The following is a 21,646-nucleotide window of genomic DNA, read 5'->3' as shown; positions in this document are numbered from 1 at the left end:
GTTTGCATTTTGCAAGTGCTTGAACAGCATTTTTTTAACCGATTTTCTTGAATGAAATATTTTTATAAGCCTAGAATGAGGCACAAGAAAATTTCAGCTTGAATGTGCATTGCTTGCGGAGTGACCTCTGATTGCTGTGGAATGCTGTTTATCCAGGGGTTGAATCCCAGATAAGGGATTAGGGACAGTGTTTGCACATATAACTGTCTTGAAGATAATTTCAAAATGGTTTCAATCAGAGTAACAGCTATGTAGAGCCACTCCCACTAAAATCTAATCTCACAGACTAGTAACCATTGATGAGGTTACTTGAAATACGCAGTCCTCACAAAAGAGGACTTGTTAATTAACGGATTGCTAGCAATTCAGCTTTTGCTCGCGTTACTATGCTTTTTAATCTGACCCTGGGCTCTTCAAAGGACCTCAGGGGAGTTAGGCACCCGGCGTGAACCGCAGTGAATTAAGCAGCTGGGCAGCCGGGTCCTTGAAAAACTCTTGAAACCCCTAACCTGAGTTTAGAAACATGATGAGGGACCGATTCATCCTGCCTTCCCTCTGTATTTTGAGATCTCAGTGAAAATTTTGGATAAACAGGCAATGCAGACTCAAGCCCAAACGTCTATTTGCGAAATTAGACACTTTTCTTTTAGGCTAGCTAATTAAATATTTTATCTTTAGATGTGTCTTTATGTGGTTAAAAAGAATTACAGTGCTTTTGAAGTTTGACTTGAGCAACAAAATGAACCTGAGCCTAGTTTGAACACTTCAGTTTTTTCTATTCCCCTAAGATTATGCTTAATCATCCAATATTTCAATGTATCTACCTACCTATCTAGGCAGACGCATGTATATGTCTATATATGTATACATACATGCACAAGCTCACACTCAATGGCAAACTGAGAAGTTAAAGCAGTGATCTAGAAAGAGGAATTACTCTCAGATTGCGAGATGGCCTAAACATCCACAGTATTCTGTACGTCACGCAGTCACTGCGAGAATTGCTGATGTTTTACCGTTTCATGTTGTTCCAAGCACTGTACCGAACTATGCTTGTACTGTGTGCTAACTCTGTGGCATGATTGTTCCCTCCTAAAAACTTCCAATCCAGCTCCCGAGAAAGAAAAAGAATATCCGACATCACCAGACTACCTGGAAATAGCAATTTACTGCATAGGGGTCTTCTTAATTGCCTGCATGGTGCTGACGGTCATCCTGTGCCGCATGAAGAACACCACCAAGAAGCCCGATTTCAGCAGCCAGCCCGCTGTCCATAAGCTGACAAAGCGAATCCCTCTGCGCAGACAGGTAACAGAAAGTAGATAAAGAGTTTAAAAAACTTTTACCAAACAACTAAGCCAGCCCATCCTTCTGAGGAGAGCTTTGGGAAGGGGAGTAAGCAAGCATCAAACCAAATTGCGGTAGGGGTGGGATTTAATCTGGCACCTAGGAGACTGGCGTGGGAAGAAAGAACGTCTTAACACAGCAATGTGTGTCTCAAGGCAAGGAAATCAAGGCAGGGATGTTAGAGGAGAAATGTAAAAAATGGAGGATGTTGTGTATTAGCAGTCTATAGATGGCAAAAAAATGTATTTAAAGTATTTTGGGGCCTGATCCCACAGCTCATTGAAGTCAATGGAAAAATTTTTGCTGGCTTAATGGACTTTGGAACAGGATCCTATTTAATTGTGTATTTATAATGTTTCTAAGGTGACTATTATTGTAGTAACTAGATAGCAGATACAGAGAGGTATTTTCCAGGAAGAATTTTGAAGACTGAGGGGAGGGAATTTCATAGCCAAGCATCCAGAAAGCACCTCAAAGTAGAAAAAAGACTGTAATAAAGTAAAAATAGGGGAGATACTATATCAGATCTCGGACAGTTTCATTAAGATGTCAATGCTTTTGAGTGAGGAACAAAAGCAAATATCAGATTTAAAATGCACACAACAGCATCACATAAAATATATTTTTACAATTGCTTGTGGCTGGCAATGAGCGTCGCTGGAGAGGGCGATACCCCGAGCAGCGAACCAGTTGAACAAGTAACAGGCCTTTGGCTTTGTCACAGGCCATCACTTGCCAAAACGGCCTCCATTCCCACATACTCTGCTCTCCTGAAAGACTTGTTTCTTTTGAAGCTGGAGTTGAATATGTTGTGACTTTTGTAATTTTTCTTGTCTTGCAGTAGGTCTTCAGGGTAGACCTCTAGACCCACCAAACCGCCCCCAGGTTTCAGCCCTGAGAGGTGGAAAGGGTGTTGACATCTGAGGCTTTGGTTCACCTCATTATTCAAAACAAGAACCATCTGCGGGGTTGGATCCAAGCTCTGGTCAGGGGGTTTGGATCTGAGGGTTGAGTGCGGGTCCATCCGCACCATGAATGCGTTGTGCAGAATTTCTGCAGACTGTTTTTACAGCCTGTCCAGGATATTATCACTGTCAGAGTAATACAAGTACCTTAAAAATAGTCCTTCAGTGGGGGTAAGTGTTTGAAATTTAGATGCACGATCCCACAGAGTTAGGGTGGAGCTTGGTCTTGGGATTTTGAACAGCATTACTTTTTTCTGAACTCTTGTTTCACGGTTTCTGAATCTCCTTGGTTAAAAATGCTACAGAGCAGTAATGCTTTAGCCACCTTCCTCTAAAGTGCAGTATTTTACAAAATCTCAAGGTGGGGGACATGAACTTTGTCCGATCTGAAAAATATTTGGGGTTTTTTGTGAGCAAAAATGTTAAGTCTTACTTTGTTTGACATTCTTTGCCACTTTTTTGGGGGGTAATTTTATGATTTTACTTACTCGCTTGAAAATCACTGGGAAGAAGAGGGACTTTTGCCTCTGAGTATGTCAGAAAGAGTGGTGAGAAGCCCTCAGCTCAATTCGCCCGTCTCTATGGCTAAAATTCTGTGTAGCTTTCTGAACAAAGAAGGCTTTTCAAATGTTGTATACTAAACCAGAGAGAGATACATATCAGCTGCCTAGATAAAAGACATTTATTACATTTCTGCCTGAATATAGAAGCATCGTAATGAATCAGAGATGAGTTGATGGCATAAAAAATACCTAGGGTTTGGTGTGAGCTCAGTTGTGTCAGCTGGAAATGGTCCCTCGGAGGGAGAGTGTTATTTCATTGCATGTGACAGCAGTGCCAACCGCTGCCCTCAGTTTAGTTATTTATCATTAAATGATGCAATATGGACCTTCTCCAAAGCTATTGTTTTCGCAAAGGAAAAAAAAATCTCTGTTTCATAACATGCTTGTCAGATGGGATTTTATCGGTTTATTTTGGTTTTCTAGATTTTCGTAGCAAAACCAGCATTTTGCTTTTAAAAGTGGGAATAATTTTTGAAAAACAGTATATGTTTGAAAATGCGAACCTGTTTCAACCCCTAAGCAAAAATTCCACTACTCTCAATTCTGCTGAGTACTTTTTTATTAACAGGCATTTCTCATTGAAAGGCTCTCTGCTTTCCTGTCTTCATAGAGGAAAATATAACTACTATAAGCGTTAAAAGAAATCTGTATTTCTGTTATGCTGATTTCACTGGTGGTTTCACTACTTGTGTGTATTAGCTTGCAGAGGTGAGACGAGCAGTCCCTGAAGACTTGCTCATCAACAGTGAGGATTCCTTAATTTTTCAGTTAGCATCTCCTTGGTCTCTAAGGTTGCAGCAGTTGTTTAGTTCCTGCATCTTTTAAAGCTGGTTTTGGATTTCAGAATTGCTGTCACAAATCAAGAATTAAAAAATAATTCAGGAGGTGTTTTATTTAACGGGTGTATGTTTCTGGATTATTCAGCTGGGTTTGTTTTGTTGTACTGCTGGGCTTACTTCTTTCTTTCAGTTTATTTGTATGTCAGAGGATTGTATTTAAAGCCAGGTGGGGTTTTGTCACTAAACCTCTGTCTATTGATCACAGAAGGTTCTCCCTTGCCTTTGCGCTGTGTGTGGGAGGAACAGAGAAAGTGGCCGAGTCGTTGAGAGGATGGGTGAGAGCGAGTAGGGGAGATGCTGGTGGCAGGTAGACTGTGTGAGCTGGGCAGAGGTCCGGGATCGGGTGATGGGATTTGTTGGAATTCCAGAGAAATGAGGCCATAGATTGGGGAATTCTTGATATTGTTTTCAAAGCTCTCTGCTGCTGGGTCGGGCTCCCTAAGGATCTGGGTATGAAAATAATCCTGGTTCACGAAGAGGCATTTGCACGACCGTGATGCCATCTTGTCTAAGCGGGATAAGAGTCTTGCTGAGTAACATATGGTTTGGTTTGCAAGCCTGGATTCTCGTACACTATTTAGTCTGAGCTACTACAGGATTTTATCATTCCCCACATGCAGGCATTTTTTTCCTGCCAAAATGCGGTTCTTTTCGCATTCATAGGAAGGGTCATGATGAAGTCAGGAATTATCAGTTCCCTCCCCCTACAATCCTCAGCCTCACAAGGATCTGGTACTTGGTTTTCGAAATAGAAACTGCTTACAGGGAAATCCAGCAAGCAGTTCCCCTTCTTTATATAGAAGCAGAGAGGTGTGGTGCTCTGTTGGTATTAGCCACGTTCTGCGTAGAAGTACCAGCCTGCGAGGGAGGGGGAAGGAGTATTTGTAGGATTGAACATCACAAGCCGATTTGTGGTATAGGCTTTAAGTGACAGAATGACTGAACCAAAAGGTAAAGAGTAGCTTTCAATAGGATATACATCTATGTTGTAGAACTTACTTTTCTTTTCTTTTAACAAATAAATTATAATTGAAACAGGCAAAAAGATGGTGCCACCTCTAGTTACTTGCCCAGTCCAAGTCAAGTACAAGTGTTAGTCATCACTAGAGCATTTCGTTAGTGCTATCACAGTTAACCTATCAACTTTGGACCCCCTAACTTGGGTGTATATACGTGTCTTAAATAGGGAGGAATGATTTCTTATGCTTAGTATTTTAAATACATTCCCATTAATTCATATCTACTGTCATTGTTGAGTCTAATCCTTCATAAAGATATAATGAGTGCATTTGTGATGAACAAAGACTGATTGGTTTAAAGTAAGACTTAAGCTCACCCAGCAAAATAGCTAATTCAAAATGATGATGGCAGCTGGAACCTGAAAAAAAGAAAAGTAATCTGGAACAAGTAAAGTAATGTAGTATTTCATGTAGTACTGAGCTGTAAAAATATCATTCATTTTAAGGAATAGACTCTGAAATACAAAGATTAATACACAACTGTCAGTAGGATACGTTGCAAGGAATTTACCTTAATACCTATTTTAGTTTCTTGCTTTGTCCTTGGATTTCTCTATATGGAAACCATTGACTTGCCTAGTAGTACTCGTTTCTTATTTTGTTGTTGTATAAATGTTTCAGAAGGAGTGCTTTTCATGAAGGGGTGGTGCATGTGTTTTAAATGTCAGTACTTTACATTAGGAATACTCAGTTTCATGTAATGCATTTAACCTTGTATTTTTCTAGATCCAGTCACTCAGGTGGACCATTGCTATCAACAGCTAATAGCATTACTTATTAATTATATTTATATGCATATGACTTCAAATTAACTTTTACAGCAGAGGCTTCAATAAGACTGACAATTATAGGAAATCACTGCATGGCTGCTAAAATCTCACAGCATGAGTGCCAGAAGTGACAGATCTAGGCTTCGGGACATGGTATAAATCATCAGTGGGGGAAAACACCCTTCATAATCAATTACAGACAATTACACACTGCTCTGCAGCTGATTTTGCCACATGGCATTTAAAGATTCCAGCAAAGATTTGTTTGTTTTAAATGCTCCACTGCTTAGAAATGCTTGTAAAGCATAATCTCAGAACTGATTAAATACAGCGTGTTGGCCGAAGGAAAAATATGTTCTTAAAATGGGGATATAATCATGCATTGGTGTGTGAGGTTTGGACACAGTGGGCTTTTCTCCTTCTGAGGTGCAGCTAGGGAGCTAAAGATCTGTCTGAGGCTGGTATTTTCCTTGGTTCTGGCCTCCTAAAAGCAGAAAGGAGGCACACAAAGAATATTTTATGGTGGAGGTCTACCTTCCTATTGAGGTTAACATATACCACAATAGTCCTTTCAGTGTTCTGCTCGAGTCAAGCCGACTTCTGCCTTCCTTGCTTTGACTAAGCACTCAAAATACCTCCTTAGTGTAGTGTCATCACTTAAAACAGGTGTCACCAAGACACTGAGTAGAGCTTGAAGATGTCTAATTCACCTACATCAGGTACCCTTCCTTGCTTCTCTGCCCTGGCTCTGCTTTGTTCCTTTATCGCTGAGAAGCACATGTTGGTGAGCTGGGTGATGCCCAAGAAGTTCATGCACTTTGACTAGATGTCCAGCTGCTGCTTCTTGGCACCTGGTAGACCCAAAAGTGGTCCGTATATTGGCCATGTACAATTACAAGCTTGCTGCAAAAACTCAGTATGGCTTCTAGTACGCCTGTGTCCTATGTACCTTGAATCTTTGCATAACGGAAAGCAAAAAGAGCATCCACATACTTGAAAGCAACTCCACACGCTGAAATGTGGGGTTCATGGCAGGAGCGTCGCTGGTTCTTGAACCTGCATGGTAAGGGGTTGGAGAGCAGTGCTGCAAGTAGCAAGCTGGGAAAAGGCTTTCTATATGCTGTTACTTAAATGTATACATGTAGATTAAAGTTGACCATGTCTACTGACCTTGGGAGTAGGTAGGGTTTTTCTCATTGTTTTATAATGCAATGAAAAAAGACGCTTAAGGGATGAGTTCAAAGGTTAACTAACTCTTTACTATTGCCGAAAAGGTGAAAGGCCATTTTGAAACAGAAAATCTCCTCCAAACACAGGCCAGCTTGGGTTGGCTTCATCTTTTTTGGAGCAGACTTTTATAGCCCTTGAGCTCCTGTAACTCCTTGTACTGCTCCAGTTAATCAATCAGAAGAATATTACCTGGGAGTACAGTCCATTTTTCTTCTCTCAGACAATGAGTAGTTCCTCTGGATTTCTCATCATTCCTATCTGTGTTAATGCACTTTGGTTACTTACAGTATCTCCGGCCAATTATCCAGTTATTGTGTGAAGTAAACATGTGCAATAGTGTTAAAAGGGAAACTGGCAGAGTCTTTCATCTGTTTTTTCTATACATTATTACTATTTAACTTCTGTGTTTGAAATGCATCACCAGAGTGTTTCAGTTTATTGCAAGTTTACATTTATAGGTTTTAACCATGCTAAGACTGCTGAATTGTGAGTGTAAGAGTTAGTGAAAAGATGAAACTCTGGCAGAGATCTGAACAGTGTCTAGTACAAATATTGTATTCATGAAAAAAAAAAAAGACCCCAGAACGTTTTGGGCCATTTCTGATACATAAGGGATATAATCTAAATTTTGCAGCTTCACTTCCATGCCTTCCTGATGTCCCATGAAAACAATGGCTATAATGACAAGGGAAGGTGAGAAAGTAAAGGCAGTGTTAATAAATAAATGGATAAGTAAACCAGGACTTGAATAAAGATTCAAGATACCTTGAATCTTGAATAAAGATTGTATGGAAGATACACCATTCACAACAAAAATGCCTGGTGGGTGGATTTTGGAAACATGAAGAAAGTGGTCGTAGAGTATTAGTGGTAGGTTTGCAGTGAGAAAGATTTAAAAATGGAATCCAAAATAGAAGAAATGAAATTCAGGGGAAGTCGTGGGGGACAGATGAGTTGCCGCATTGTTCGTGGAAATTTGCACATTTCTTAGTGCTGAGCTAGTTCATTTCTTGAAGCATCATTTTTTAAACTGTAGTGAAATAATGAAAATGAGCAAAAAATAAGTGAAAGTCCAATTCCGGCCCGGGTTCTCATGCTGACCTGCCGTGCAGCTCTGAGTGAGCAATTCGGCTCCAGCAGGTGTGTTCCCCTCTAGGCTGGGCGCAGCAGCATCTCTCTCGAAGGACTCTCTTCAGCATTCACTTACTGATTTATTCAGAGCTACGTAGTCTGCCTTAATAGTAGTTTTCTGTTTGTATCCCAAGTGATCACCATATTTATTAGCCTAGAGGAATGTGCCAGGTACTTACAGTTGCTGAAAGTAAATATTAACAATAGCGATGGTTGGATGGACAAGGGGGAAAGCAGTCCACCTCTCTTATTTGAATGGTAGCCTTAGTTGTGCAGCTCTACTCTCTTGTTCCATAGATACCACATCTCGCATGCAGAAGCTGGAGCTTCTGGTATCAAAAAAGTTCTGTCATCTGCAAAACTGATTACCAAGGTTAATTTTTTTACAGCAGTCCTTAATATTTTCTTCCTGATGAAACCTCTTTCCAGTCTTAATCTCTGGTCTTAGAAGAACGTGTCAAGAAGCCAACCCCATTTGATGAGATGGGTTTGAGGATGTCGACCTGCAAAAAGACCTCTCAAACAGAACAGGTTGTCAGAGTCATGATGAGAAATTTGTTTGAGAGCCTTAGCCTTGTCTTGTCAAAATACATTGTGTAAGAGCATGACATGGTTGCAGAAGTCTTTCAGCCCCATTCCTAGGAGCTCGAGTAATTCTGTTGGCTGAGACACTGTAATTGTTAATTAGACTTGAAATAAGGGAGCACTAAGTTGCACTTATCAGGTGTCATAGAGACAAGAGGATTTTGTGTTCATGTCACTCACTGTGTGTCACTGATTTGCACTCTAATGCCGTTAGGATCTGTTTGCTTATAATTGCTTTTTTTTTATCTTGTTATAAGACCTCTGGAACAAAATTGCAGCCTGGTGGCACTTTACATAAGCAAACTTGGTGTCAATGTTGACTCCAGGTGATGAGGACGAAGGTTGAGAACAGTAGTTATTCTGATGCTCTAGGCTTCCAGCCTGGGCAGGGTCCCAACCATGCTGGCCAAGAAGCACCTCCCGCCGCCTGATGTGAGGATGGGTACCAGCGATGGCATTGTGAAACAACCTTCATCCTGCCTTGGCCACCAGATTTGGGCTTGGCCAAGACTGTCATGGCCTGAAGAGAGAAGGAGGATTTACACCTAAAGAAGGGGACAGAGTGGCAATACAAGCATTTTTGTTTTGTATTCGTATTCACTTGGAACTCTGCGGTCAGCAGACAGTAGGCTGCCGCTTGCAGGTTTGAGGAAGGAGCCTTATGGAAGATACACCATTCACAACAAAAAAAGTTTTGTTACATGGATGGGAATAGCTGCCTCCTTTTTCAAAGCAGTTATCATTAAGTACCTTTGATGCTCTAAGGAAAATGTATTGCTGCTGAGGCCGATGCAAAATCATACTCCAAAGGGAGTTACATTTCAAAGCATTGGATGTTATAAATTATTTTTATGAGCTCTTCTCCACATTGCCTGCAGAATCTTTAATTAAGAGTGTAGTTAACTGAAGACTTAAATATCCCCCAATTATTGTGATAGCTTTTTGATGCTTTCAATATTGAATGCTTAGAAAATATGTGACAGAATCCAACATTTTGTACACAGTAACATACATTTGATCTTCATGATTGGCACTGATGAAAGTATGGGAGCCTTTGCAAAAAATACCATTTTTCAATTAAAAATTGAAAATTTCTATTTAATAGTAACACCAAAAAATAGTACATTGTATGCTGATTTGGCAAAAGAAATGGTAACATGGACAACTAGAAGTGAGCGGAAGAAGAGAGCTTATTGGTAACCTCTGCTCATGGAATAAGCTATCCACTTGGGTATCTGAGGGTGGCCATGTAAATACTCTCAGTTGATTAAAAAAAATATTCATTTGATAAGCAAAAAGAGAGAAAAGTTTATTTAATTTATCTTCTGAGTGAATGTATTTAAAACTTACATGGTTTTTGACCTATGGGACAGACTTACAGCCTTGGCAGCAGGTAGAGTCAGTATTGTGCTTACAAGGGAGGGTAAATGTAGCAGAATAGTGCACTAGAAACAAGACTATAGATTCAGCCACTTGTTCCTAATACCGCTGTTCTGAGCTGGCTTGGTTATCAGGTACTGCTGTTTTCCAGATATTGGGTCAAGGTTACATCTCCGCCTTTTTTTCTTTCTTTCTTTTTGCATCTTGTATTGCAACAACAGGTGTCAGCCGACTCGAGCTCCTCCATGAATTCCAACACGCCTCTGGTGAGGATAACTACTCGCCTCTCCTCTACTGCCGATGCCCCCATGCTGGCAGGAGTCTCAGAATATGAATTGCCAGAAGACCCAAAATGGGAGTTTCCGAGAGATAAGTACGTAGCATGTTCCTCTAAACACTACCTACACATGTCTGAAAAACATGGCACAGTATGAGAGGAAACATCTTCCCAATGTCTCCCAAGGTTTCTTTAGTTTAAAAGAAAATCTCAATTACCTGAACCTCCTCTGAAGATGGAGATCCAATTCAATTATCTGAAATCGGTCTCTTTTTTTAAATAGAAGCTGAATTTTCTCTGCCTGTCATTCTGATTTTATTTTCAGATTTCTGGTAGATTTTCAGATACCCTGCTGAAATGCAACTCCTTTGTTACGAAAGGAGTGAATCTGAAATGTTATTTCAAAATATATAAGATTTAGACTGGAAGAGATGTCCACAGACAAGCATTGTTGAAGGGCAGTTGAGATTTTCCCAAGCAATACCTCTGTACATTAAATCATATTTCTTACTTGAAATATTAAACTTAATTATTAAATATTTATAAGATAGGTAATAAAGTATCATGTAAGAGATAGAGAATGTCTAGAATATGGTATTAGACAATCTTTTCCTTCTGTCAGGACCTTCTGGGTAGGATTTTACGTTGACTTTGTAGTAGCCTGTATTAATGGAGATGATGGGTTTCAATTTAATGCGACATTTTGCGTATTGTGTACATATATATACACACACAACTTCTGCAGCTTAAAATTATTAGGTTTCAAGCACAGCATACTGAATCTTGATATATGCAAATTCATATGGCTGCATAATATTTTCTTCAAAGTCTGTTGACTAACATGCAAAATGAGCTGCTGAATAATCTAATTAAAGCTGTAACCATATTTCTTCATATAAAAAAGACATGTAAAAGAGAGACAATCTTAATACAGGTAGAACCATGGTTATGTATTAAAGTTAGTACTAACTTGAAGAAGTCTTTAGGTGGCTTTGAGAAAAAAGCACCTTTTATTATGAACAGTTCTCTTTCAAAGTTCAGCCGTGTAACTTTTGGATAGAAGAGCTGTAATTTTGAACCTTCTGACAACTCTTCTGGAAATTATTTTAATGATGTAGCTGAAAACTAGTGCAAAATGCTGTAATTGCCACCTGCAGTATTCTAGTCAACAGTGGGGGCCTGTATATGTACTTCTGTCAGCCCATACCCTGGAGGGGTACACTAAATGCGGAAAATTTTAGAGCGCTAAACATTTAAAACCAGCATTCAGCACAAATGTAGGTGGAGCAGATTTGCAATGAAAGGAGGCTATTTAGAGGCAGTTTATTAGGTTGGGGGGCAGGAGGCACACAATGAGGGGTTTGTTACTTTAGTCCTAGCAGGGCAATAGCACATAAATTAACCAGTTTCCAATGCAAATGTTTGTTCTCTGCCAAGATCCTAAATTCAATTTTAGTTCTGGAGAAAATGCAGGATGACCTCAGCATAGCATACGCTGCCCTTCAGTCTTTGCACCTTTTTAAACCCGCGTTTGCTTTAGAAACCAATCCAAAACAGCTCGAGGAATTCTCACTGAGGCAAAGACCGCATTTGACAAGGATTCTGCGGGCTGCCCTCGGGAGGAACCCCCTCTCACTTCTGTCTTGTGCCTGAGCAGATAAGCAGGGTTTTCAAACCACTTAGCCCTGGTCTAACACTCTTCTGTTGATGGTATGACAACTCTGCCTGTATTTCACGGGGGAAGACGGAAGTCCATGCTTTTAAGAATGAGTCCCTATTACGTATATCATATCTGTGAGTCCTGCTTTTCACCGTGGAAAGCCAAGACCTTAAGAACTCGGTTATGAAAAAGCTTATCCAAATCTGGCTCCTACACTGGATAACAGCAGCATCGAACCCGCCGAACACCCTCCCTGATTTCTGCCGTGGCACTGCTTCTGGAGTTAGATGGTAATTTCTGCGAGTTATGGAGCCTGAATGTGGCCCTTAAGCATTTACACTGGAACCAAAAAGATTTTGCCCAGAGGCTTTGAAGTTTCTTTTTTACATTACCTCTTTATCCTCCTAAAGTTGAGATCGACGTCTCTGTGTCTGTCTGTTACAGCTGAGCAGGTTTTGCAACCAGCTATATGCTCCACAAAATGCATTTTGCATAGCCCAGTTAGTGACTGCTCTTTTTAAAAGGTTTCTTACGTTGGTACTGTGATTAAAATGGAGTTCCAGTTTCCCCCAGTCTCTGCTTCCCACTCTCTGAGCAGAGCCCGGGTGCTGCAGAGAGGAGACGTCTTCTGTCACCCTCATACATGACATTTGTGGCAGCAAAGAGCCCGCAGCCAAGGAACAGGCTCTGTGCTAGACCCAGCTGTGGGTAAATAAAGCGTCCCGTCTCGCCCCTTAAAGGATCAAAGCGCTGGGGGAATGCGTGAGGATGTCAGAAGGGCGATCTTGCTGTGGGTGGGGAGGCTGTGGAGAAGACGGCTTGTAGGGGATGCTCAGCTCTGCCAAGTGCTTTGTCCCGCGGAGGTGCCGCCTTTGTGCCGCCGCTCGTGCGGCCGGGCAGGGAGAGCGTCGCCTCTGCGTGAGCCGCGCCGGGACTCGCAGCAGAAGAGCGGAGCCGGAGGCAGCGGCGGCCGAGGCTGCTCCTGGCAGCCGTTCAAGGCGTGTGAGCATCTTCAAGGCGCGGGAGCATCGCGGGCGCCTTTACCCGGGCTCTCGCAGCAGTAACCCCTCCCGAGCCTTCGCCGTGCGCCTGTCACCGGCCTCTTTCCCCTTCCCCTTCTCTCGCCTTCGTCCTCCCTCCTCTCTCCCACAAGGAGGAGGCTGTCTGGCCACCTCATCAGCCACAAGAAAGGGAAATGGGTGTGATAATTACCCGCAGCTGTGCCCAAACACGGTGTCTACTGACTTGCTGTCTCTGTCCTGTCTAATCCCTTCAGCCCAAGAGGTCATTAGGCAAATGTTCACGGCTCACATCCCCAAACAGAAAGCAAGAATATGAATTTTGAGCTAAAATTAAGCTGCCCCAGAGCATGTTTGATTTTCCTTTGTTTGCAGTGTTGCCCTTATATCACAGGAGTTTATAATATTTAAAACATCCCCCCACTCTTAATACCACCCTTTAGCACACGAATTATCAGCTGCCTGAAAGCCACCACATGGCAACCCACACAAAGAAACTTTTCTTTCATCTCCTCGCAGTCAATGTGAAAAAGAATACAACCGGCCGTGTTACAATGACAGGAAAAGCTTGCGTGTTGCTGGCTGCTCCTGAATTTCAGCCGCGGTCTGATGCTTTTTGAAAGCTCTGCCCCTCCACACCGTGTCTCGCCGCTAGCCATCGAGTACAGCTTTTTAGTATAAGGAGAGGGAGAGCTTAAAAGCTGGGCTTAGCAACTGATCTGCCCATATGAGACGTTCGCTGTATCGTCCCTAAGAAAACATACTGCAGCGCGCATGAAAACCGTCGCGCACCCGGGGTCTCATTAGTTCCATATGATAAACGCTTAATGCTACAGCAAGTTGTTGAAAGCTTTTTATATTTAGCCCTGGAATTTCACTGGCTCCATCCCTTCACCAGATGCTGTGTGTTAATCTCCTGTTTACACCTCTAGGCTGACGCTGGGTAAACCCCTGGGAGAAGGTTGCTTTGGGCAAGTCGTCATGGCCGAAGCGGTTGGGATTGACAAAGACAGGCCAAAAGAAGCGGTGACTGTGGCAGTGAAGATGTTGAAAGGTAAGAAAATCAGGTGATTAGGGATCAGAATGGGTGATACGGCAGTTCTCATCCACGAAAAGTTTCCTTTGTGGCACCTGAACTCTGTCATCTTGGGGGGGGTCAAAGAGCACATAGCTGACCTCAGCCTTCAGCAGTTTGGGGTGTAAATCTGTGCCCTTGACAGCCTGTTTATCTTGAGCAATGAGTATTTAGGAGCCAGGAGATGTATTAGCATCGTGTGGGTCTCTCTGCTTTTAGTTTAGCTCATGTCAGAGGCTGTCCACGTGTAGATCCTAGCCCATTCAGTCCAGGTGGTTGGTGCCGATTTATTTTGAATTTAATTGAAAGGTTGGTTTGCAAGAAAGGCATAGTTATTGGAGGTTTGATAGCTAAGGACAGCATTTTTGTGTCTATTACTGTGTTGCCTCTTAACATATAACATTGAAGAGATGGTCAGTCCATCAAAGAGGTTGAGGCTATTTTTTGTTAGGACATGACATAGGACTTCGTCTAACGTACAGTATATACTGGAAAACAAGTCCTGTATTCTGTGTTTTGAAGCACACATGTTTTACACCAACTGGTGAGCCTTAGTGAAGTTCAGGCTGGCACGCTAGAAAATATGAACTGAACCTGTGTCTCGTACAGATGATGCTACAGAAAAAGATCTGTCTGACCTGGTGTCAGAGATGGAGATGATGAAGATGATTGGGAAGCATAAAAATATCATCAATCTCCTTGGAGCCTGTACCCAGGATGGTGAGTAGAGAAAAGAAAGTAAACCAGGACTTTGCAACAGGTCTCCGAAAGTCTCCTTAATTATAATTTTTCAAGAGTTTTTACAGAAGCAGTCATGCCATGATGGGATTTTTAGATATTTCCCTAGCTTAGCAGCAATATTTTAACTTCTGTCTCTCATTATATTTGCAGCTTTAATATGAGAAAGGGTACTATATCATATGAAAACTCTCTTAATCCCTTGCTGTAGGGGAAAAAATGACATTTTACAGAGGCTTTACCCATGCCTGTTGTTCTGAATTGTCAGTTGTGCTGTAGTGGAACTTGTATGCCATGAATTTGAAATGAGCACTTTTACTCTCTAAAGACCACAGTGTTTTTATTAAAAGCTAATTATGTCATGTAAAGTGATGCAGCATGGCATAAAACTCTGGATATTAATAAACCTTAAGAAGCACTTTCCCCTTGTTTGAGATCTCACAGCATTTTTTGGTTGAAAATGCTTGCTTGTCTGTACATGGCATGGGCTGGAAGGAATAGGCACTGGGTCAGGGTTTAGGTACTTACAGCCACTAATTGTAGCTCTGCTACTGTCCTGCTATGGAGCTTTGGGCCAGTCACTTTGCCAGGTCTGGACCACCTTTTCTTTCGAGTTGTGCTTACTGATTTCACCGTTAAACATTTATTAATTTAGTTCATTTATTATAGAACGCTAAGAGCTTCTTTACATAAAAACATTTTACCTTTTGACCTTACTCCAGTTTTCACACGGTTCTGTTTATCCAAAGGTCCATTGTATGTGATAGTAGAATATGCTTCCAAAGGAAACCTGCGTGAGTACCTGCGAGCACGCCGCCCCCCGGGGATGGAGTATTCCTTTGATATTAACAGGGTACCAGAAGAGCAGATGACATTCAAGGACTTAGTGTCGTGCACATACCAGTTGGCAAGAGGCATGGAGTACCTGGCTTCACAAAAAGTAGGTAGAACTCGGCAAGTACTGCACAAAGCGCATGGTGCGTATTTGTTCGGCACTTTTTTTTGTTTAGTTTTGTTCTTGTCTCGTTTGTGTTCAAGAATTTGCTGGGAGAAGGACCTTTCTCAAACAGGTTGCATAATCCATACTCTTGGAGATCAGTGGGAAAATGCATACACTTAAAGTTTTTAATCTCTGTTTAATAACATTGCTAAAATGAGGCCCCAAATGGATCGTTCAAAGTAAATATTGCGTACATATCTGCACTTTGAATTCATAAGCACAGGTGGTCACTTGATTACACAAGTCACATCACTCCACCCGTGAGACAGCAGGCACCATTTGCCTTCTGTTTCCGGTCAAATCAACCAAATCAGCTCACGTAGTGATGTAAAATAAATGAATTCAGTTAGTGAAAGGATTTACAGAATGGTAACAGCCAGAGTTGAGAAGACCAGAAGATGCCAGGGCAAAAATTTTAAACAGAAGAGGCAAAAATAGGTGGAGTGAATTAGTCACTGTAAATTATGCGCTTTACTTAAAACTGGTGTTTGTCAGGAGACCAAGCTTGTTGAAAGAATTTATTTATCCTGTCTTGTCCCTAGACAGTTATTTCTTCAACTTTTCTTCAAACCTTTTTTTCACCAGTAATTTCATTAAATTATAGTTACGAAACCTTAAATAGCCCTCTATAGCTAACTCTGTAAACATATTGTGGCTTGGTGGACAAGCAATCATGAATACCCTGGGTGGTGTTTGGACCCAATGTCTAAAGCAGAGCACCACATATTGATGATAAACACTTCCTGCAAGGTGTGGAGTGGTTAGTGGGGTTTGTTCCGATTTGCAGTCGTGGCCGCTCCCAAGTATGGAGCTGTTTTTAACCAAAGACCAGAACTGAGTGTAAACCACCAGTCCTGTTGTGTAGAGTCATGATTTTTTTTTTATTGCTTTTCTGCACTTGTAGAGGTTACGAGGAGGGCGAATCGAGGTCTAATTTTGCTTTTATCCTTTTGTTTTGAAATAGTAATTCTCAGTACAGTAGGGTAGACAGGGAGACATGCATGACACCGAGACAAAATCTTCTAATGAAGTAAGCATGAGTATTGTATTAGGTAAAGCACCTTGGGATATCTTTTTCTAAGATTAATGAAACATTTGCCTGGCAATGAGCCATGTCCCAAGAAAATAGAACTGTTGTGAAAGGAAAAAATAAATCTTTTGATTGGCAAATCTTGAGAACAAGCATCTGCCTGAGAAGCTCTAAAGTGCTGTCGTAGGACACTGCCAAGAAGGTGTGCGTTAGCACAGATGCACATGGCAGAACCATTTCATCCTTGATCCGGTTCCTTTGCAAAGTTCGCTGCGCCGAACTTGACGGAATGTAAGGCATTGCACAAGGCAGAGGGTGGAGGGGAAACAAAGGCAGCACATAGCAAAACTGTGCATTCCGGCTCTTCAGATATCCCACCGTTTCTGTTTGTATTTCACTAGTTCTTTTCCCCTTAGGGATCCATTTACTGAACTGGAATAATAAGAGAGCTGGTCTTCTCACGGTATTTCCATCATGCAGGAATTGTGAGAAGGCCAGTGTTCTTGTTATTTCAATCCAATAAATGGCTCACTGAGACCAAAAAAGAAAAAAAACCCAACAACCCCAAACAAAAAAACCCCAAACAGACGTAAAGATTTTTGGGTGCCTCCTTTTTTGCAATTGTACATTGGAAATGGGATGTTGTTCCTAAGTTGGATGGATGCTTTTTAAAATTCTGTTAACGTGTCCTCTTCATCGTTCCAGTACTGCACAAGAATGACAGGGGAGCTCCAGATAGAGGGACTTCCAGACACAGGGACTCACCCAGATTGTTGCAAAGAGACAGCAAATCATTAGGCCGGGGGTCAGCTATGAAACCTGTCAGATGCAGAAATGAATAATGGCACCTTTTTGAAGATAGAAAGAGTCTCAGTTGTAAAACTGTAGGTGTGAGAAAGCAGAAATACACTGATGGAAGATAATAGGGTTTGAATCATTTGGTGTATTCACTGAGAGGTGTTACATGGCATTTGAGCTGCTCTGCGGTACCCTCAGCCTGCTGCTCTGGAAAGGCACAGGTCTCCTGTCATCAAAATACCTTGGGTATCACAGGGCATCTCAGATGATAATGTGTACTTCTGTTTGGGCGACTGAGTTGAGTTCCTAGTGTCTTGGAGGAAGTTCTTGTAGGGTTTGCGAACAGGGACAGGGAAGTAGGAAGGCTGGCCTATGTTGTTTCTGCTTCTGTAGCATTGCTGATGTTGAATTAGAAGACTGATTTGATGCTGAAAGCATGTACTGTTGTCTGGTCCTTCGCACATGAAGGCATTGCTGGGGCAGGTTTTTCCTGGCAGTTCCCCATGACTAACCCAGTGAGGAGCAGAAGCTTTGTAGGCTCGTTTTATCCGTGCAGCATAAGAGATCTCAGAAAATTCCTGGGGCAAGTTATAATGCAAGAAAGAAATTGGCTGTTGTACAGGGTTTTTTTTGTAGTGGTTCAGTCCAGCATGTCTATGCACATGCTGAAATAAAGAGGGCAACATAAAGAGTAATCCAAAATTGAGGATGAAAAAAAAAAAAAGATATTTAACTTGAAAAGAAGTAGAATAGCCCGGGGAGATTCCAAATGCAATGTTCCTTGCCATGTCCCTGCCGCCATCCCCCCTGATAAGGCTGCTTAAACACAGGAATAATATCCAGCGCAGTCACAACGTCCTTTCAGTGTCCAGAATCAGTTGCAAGTTTCCAGGATAATGCTGATGTGAAGAAGAAACCTCTGAGGAGACAGCATTTTCAGTTTCAGTATCAAAGCTGTTTAAAAAGCAAAGAGCCCAGGCCTGATTATGTTATTTTGGTTTGTGTTTGGGGTTTTTTTTAATTAAATTGTTATAGTCTCATGGTTGAGGTAAATACACACACCCTAGACATCTAGTTTAAAATTATGTCCTGTGGATAGATCTCATATTAAGATCTTTTATATTAAAAATGGTTGCACTGATCCAGACTGTCAGGTTTTAGCTCTGGTGAGATGATATAATTTAAGAGAAGCAACTTCATAAAACGCTCATTAATGGTATTTGTAATTAAAGCGCTGCAATACCTGTACCCGGGCACGTGTAACGGAGAGTGAATCACAAACAGCGTGGCACAGTTTGGGTCACCACCCAAGCTGTCAGCCTTAGCAAAATATAAGTCTTAAACCAGGCTTTTCTAAGGGGCTTCCTGGGGCCGTCGTTCAACTTGGAAACACCAGCTGAGGGGATGGATTGGAGTCATTAAGACAATCACATTTCACAGGCTTGTAGTAAATGTGTGGCTTTCCCACCGTGTGATTTAGGGTAAAATCTGTAAAGGAGACTTAGTTATGGTGTAGAAGTAATTTCACTTTTACAGCAGTTTATTTCAGTGGGCCTTTTTTGTTTCTTTTCTTTTCTTTCCAGTGTATCCATCGAGACTTGGCTGCAAGAAACGTTTTGGTAACTGAAAATAATGTCATGAAAATAGCAGACTTTGGTTTAGCCAGAGACATCAACAATATAGATTATTATAAAAAGACTACTAATGTAAGTGGATGGTTTTCTTATCTCTGGAAACAAGTGTTTCTTTCAAGGATTCACTTCAAAACTATGGTTGTAAACTTAATGGGCTTCTTGTACAGCAGCCTCACTTTTTGTCGCAGGCAGAAAACAGGGATCAAGGACATAAGCGTTTCTGTCCCCTCTTACAGTGACAGTTAGTTAAAAAGATAACCAAAGAGGCTGTATCTTGTATGATTTATTAGAAACGCTAAAATACAACAATTGTTTTGTGCGTGTCCTTGACTCCAATCACTTGAAATAAGTGGAAATATTCCTGTTGATTCCAGCTCATTTTGTACCAAGCCTAGGATCTTGAAAAACACTGTATTAACAGTGCTAGCAATAACCATAATAAAAATCCTGTTCATGTGTGGTAATGTCACATACAGCTTTATGCCTTTTGCCTGTACTTAGCTTGTTATGTACAAGTTATGGCGGTAGTATCAAAGCGGGGCTAGAGGTTGAGAAAATTGATTTTTTTTTTTTTTTTTTATTTTTTTTTTACTACCCACTCCGTCATCATTTTGCTGTTTAACCTGTACCGAATCAAGAAGATAAAACATTTCGAATGTAGTTATTGATGCCTAGGTTAAACAGCTTACACCTCCTTCTCAGGGGTTTTCTTAAGATCCTGACGAACTACACTTGGGTTTTGATGGCAACTTTGCAGAACTCATCCAGTTCTATAGACTCCAATATTTTGTGTAAATATTAATTATTATTAACAATCACGTTAAGTGGCTTATCTATGAAAACAAAGCACTAAGTGATTAATGGCATTTTAATGGTAATATCTGCCTACTTCCAAAAGACAGAGTAACCGGTATGGGTACGTCAGTACTGGGGGGAATTGAACCTTCTTCATACCAAATGCAGTGCGGTTCCTGGGCTCTGAGCAGAGCGGAGCGTGTGTGCAGAGCACCAGGCAGTTGTGCCTGTGAGCTTTGGGCCACTGCAAAAGGTGGACAGGGAAACCAAATTCTTGGGTTTAGCCATCAACTGAGTTTTGCGGGCAGGCCTGTTTTTCAGAGGATTATTGATGGGGTTTTTTTGTCTTTAAAGAGCTGTAGTGGAATAATCTTTTTCATTTTGATCTGCTTATCCTATCGTTCTCCTAGCAAGCAGTCTGGGAACTTTTTGGGAGCCCTTAATGCTTTTAATTTTATTTTCAATGTGTATATCCATTTTTCTTAACCGTCTCCCCGCTTTAGCCCATTTTACTTCTTTTTTCCAGAAAATTTTAAAGGTAAACTATGTGCTGGTTTGCATTAGCAGACTGTTCCCTGAGAATTGATTAATCTTTTAAAAAATTGGTGTTGAAATCATCCTGTAAATTGCTACCATTTTAATTTTTCTTCCCTTCCCCTCCAAACTTGCAGGGACGGCTTCCAGTAAAGTGGATGGCTCCAGAAGCTCTGTTTGACAGAGTTTACACGCATCAAAGTGACGTGTAAGTGGCCTTATTTGAATGGGGCTTTGGGGCTAGGAAGGAGGGTTGTTTTGGTTTGTATTTGTTAAAGTTTGGGATATTTTAAGTGTATTTTCCTGTTGTCCTTTACCTTTAAGCGTTTTCATTCTGTTTCACATATTAATAGATGGAACAGGACTTGCCCTTAGAAAGTGAGGATTTTATGGTAGACTGCTAACCAGTGCTCTGTTACTAATCTGCCCAGCTTCAAAGCACATGAAAGGTGGAAAACGCTAACCTCCTTCTGTCAGTGCGGAAGTTTCCCCCCTTGAACTTATTTACGGATGTGCAGCTACAAAGAGTCTAGCTAATTTGCTTGGCTTTTGACATACTCTGGACTTCCTTCAGGTTTTAAAAAAAAAAAAAAAAGAAAGAGGGGGGAAAAAAAAAAAGGTAGAGAGAAAAGAAAGAAAGAAAAGAAAGTCCCTGAAAATTTCGTATAAAAATTTGTGCTAAGGTTAGGTACAATAAAACATAGGCTGGATATACCAGAAACGCATTCTCTGATTTTTAGAAGTGGTGTTGCTTCCCAGCAGTACTTCGCATGTAATAGGAAATCATTGGACTCTGACACTTCAAAATCTTTTCATGTGTGCACAGAGCCGCTGGCTGATGCAACCGCTCAGGGTTTATTCTGCTTCCTATTACAGTTTCCTAGGCCCATCTACAGTACTTGCGTGCGTTGTGCTTGAAGTAGACATGTATTTTTTTTTTATGCAATGCAGATGAATATCTTACGTTTTTTATTTCTCCAAGAGAAGCTGTTAACCGTAAAGGGCTGGATGCTTCCCAGCACAGGTGTAAAAGGTTGTGCATGTCAGTGCAGGGTTAAAAAGAAAAAGGGCAGGGTGGAGAAAATCAGAGGTATCTCCTCTTTCTTTAACCTGAGTGCACTTCCCGTGCTGCCTCCTACTCAAGAAAAGTATTTACTGAGGCTTTTCTTGCAATCTTTGCATTATTTACAAAGGAAACTATATACACAGGTTAAGAGTGGATCAAACTTTTTTTTTAAAATAACATCTTGGCAAAAT

The 21,646-nt window shown here is 41.2% G+C and overlaps 1 protein-coding gene across 1 annotated transcript in view; it reads left to right on the top strand.

Annotated features, from left to right (window-relative positions):
* The window catches only part of FGFR2 (fibroblast growth factor receptor 2), an 82,728-nt gene that overhangs the window by 55,324 nt on the left and 5,758 nt on the right, over window positions 1-21,646 (top strand). The window contains 7 exon segments of the mRNA XM_059821494.1: window positions 1,112-1,329; window positions 10,051-10,202; window positions 13,718-13,839; window positions 14,470-14,580; window positions 15,348-15,538; window positions 19,010-19,132; window positions 20,527-20,597. Coding sequence (XP_059677477.1) covers window positions 1,112-1,329; window positions 10,051-10,202; window positions 13,718-13,839; window positions 14,470-14,580; window positions 15,348-15,538; window positions 19,010-19,132; window positions 20,527-20,597 — 988 coding nt within the window.

Source organism: Gavia stellata, chromosome 9 (genome assembly GCF_030936135.1).
Source record: "Gavia stellata isolate bGavSte3 chromosome 9, bGavSte3.hap2, whole genome shotgun sequence".
Classification (NCBI taxonomy): Eukaryota; Metazoa; Chordata; class Aves; order Gaviiformes; family Gaviidae; genus Gavia; species Gavia stellata.
Note: the sequence above shows the minus strand (reverse complement) of the source record. Positions and strands in the feature narration are given on the sequence as shown.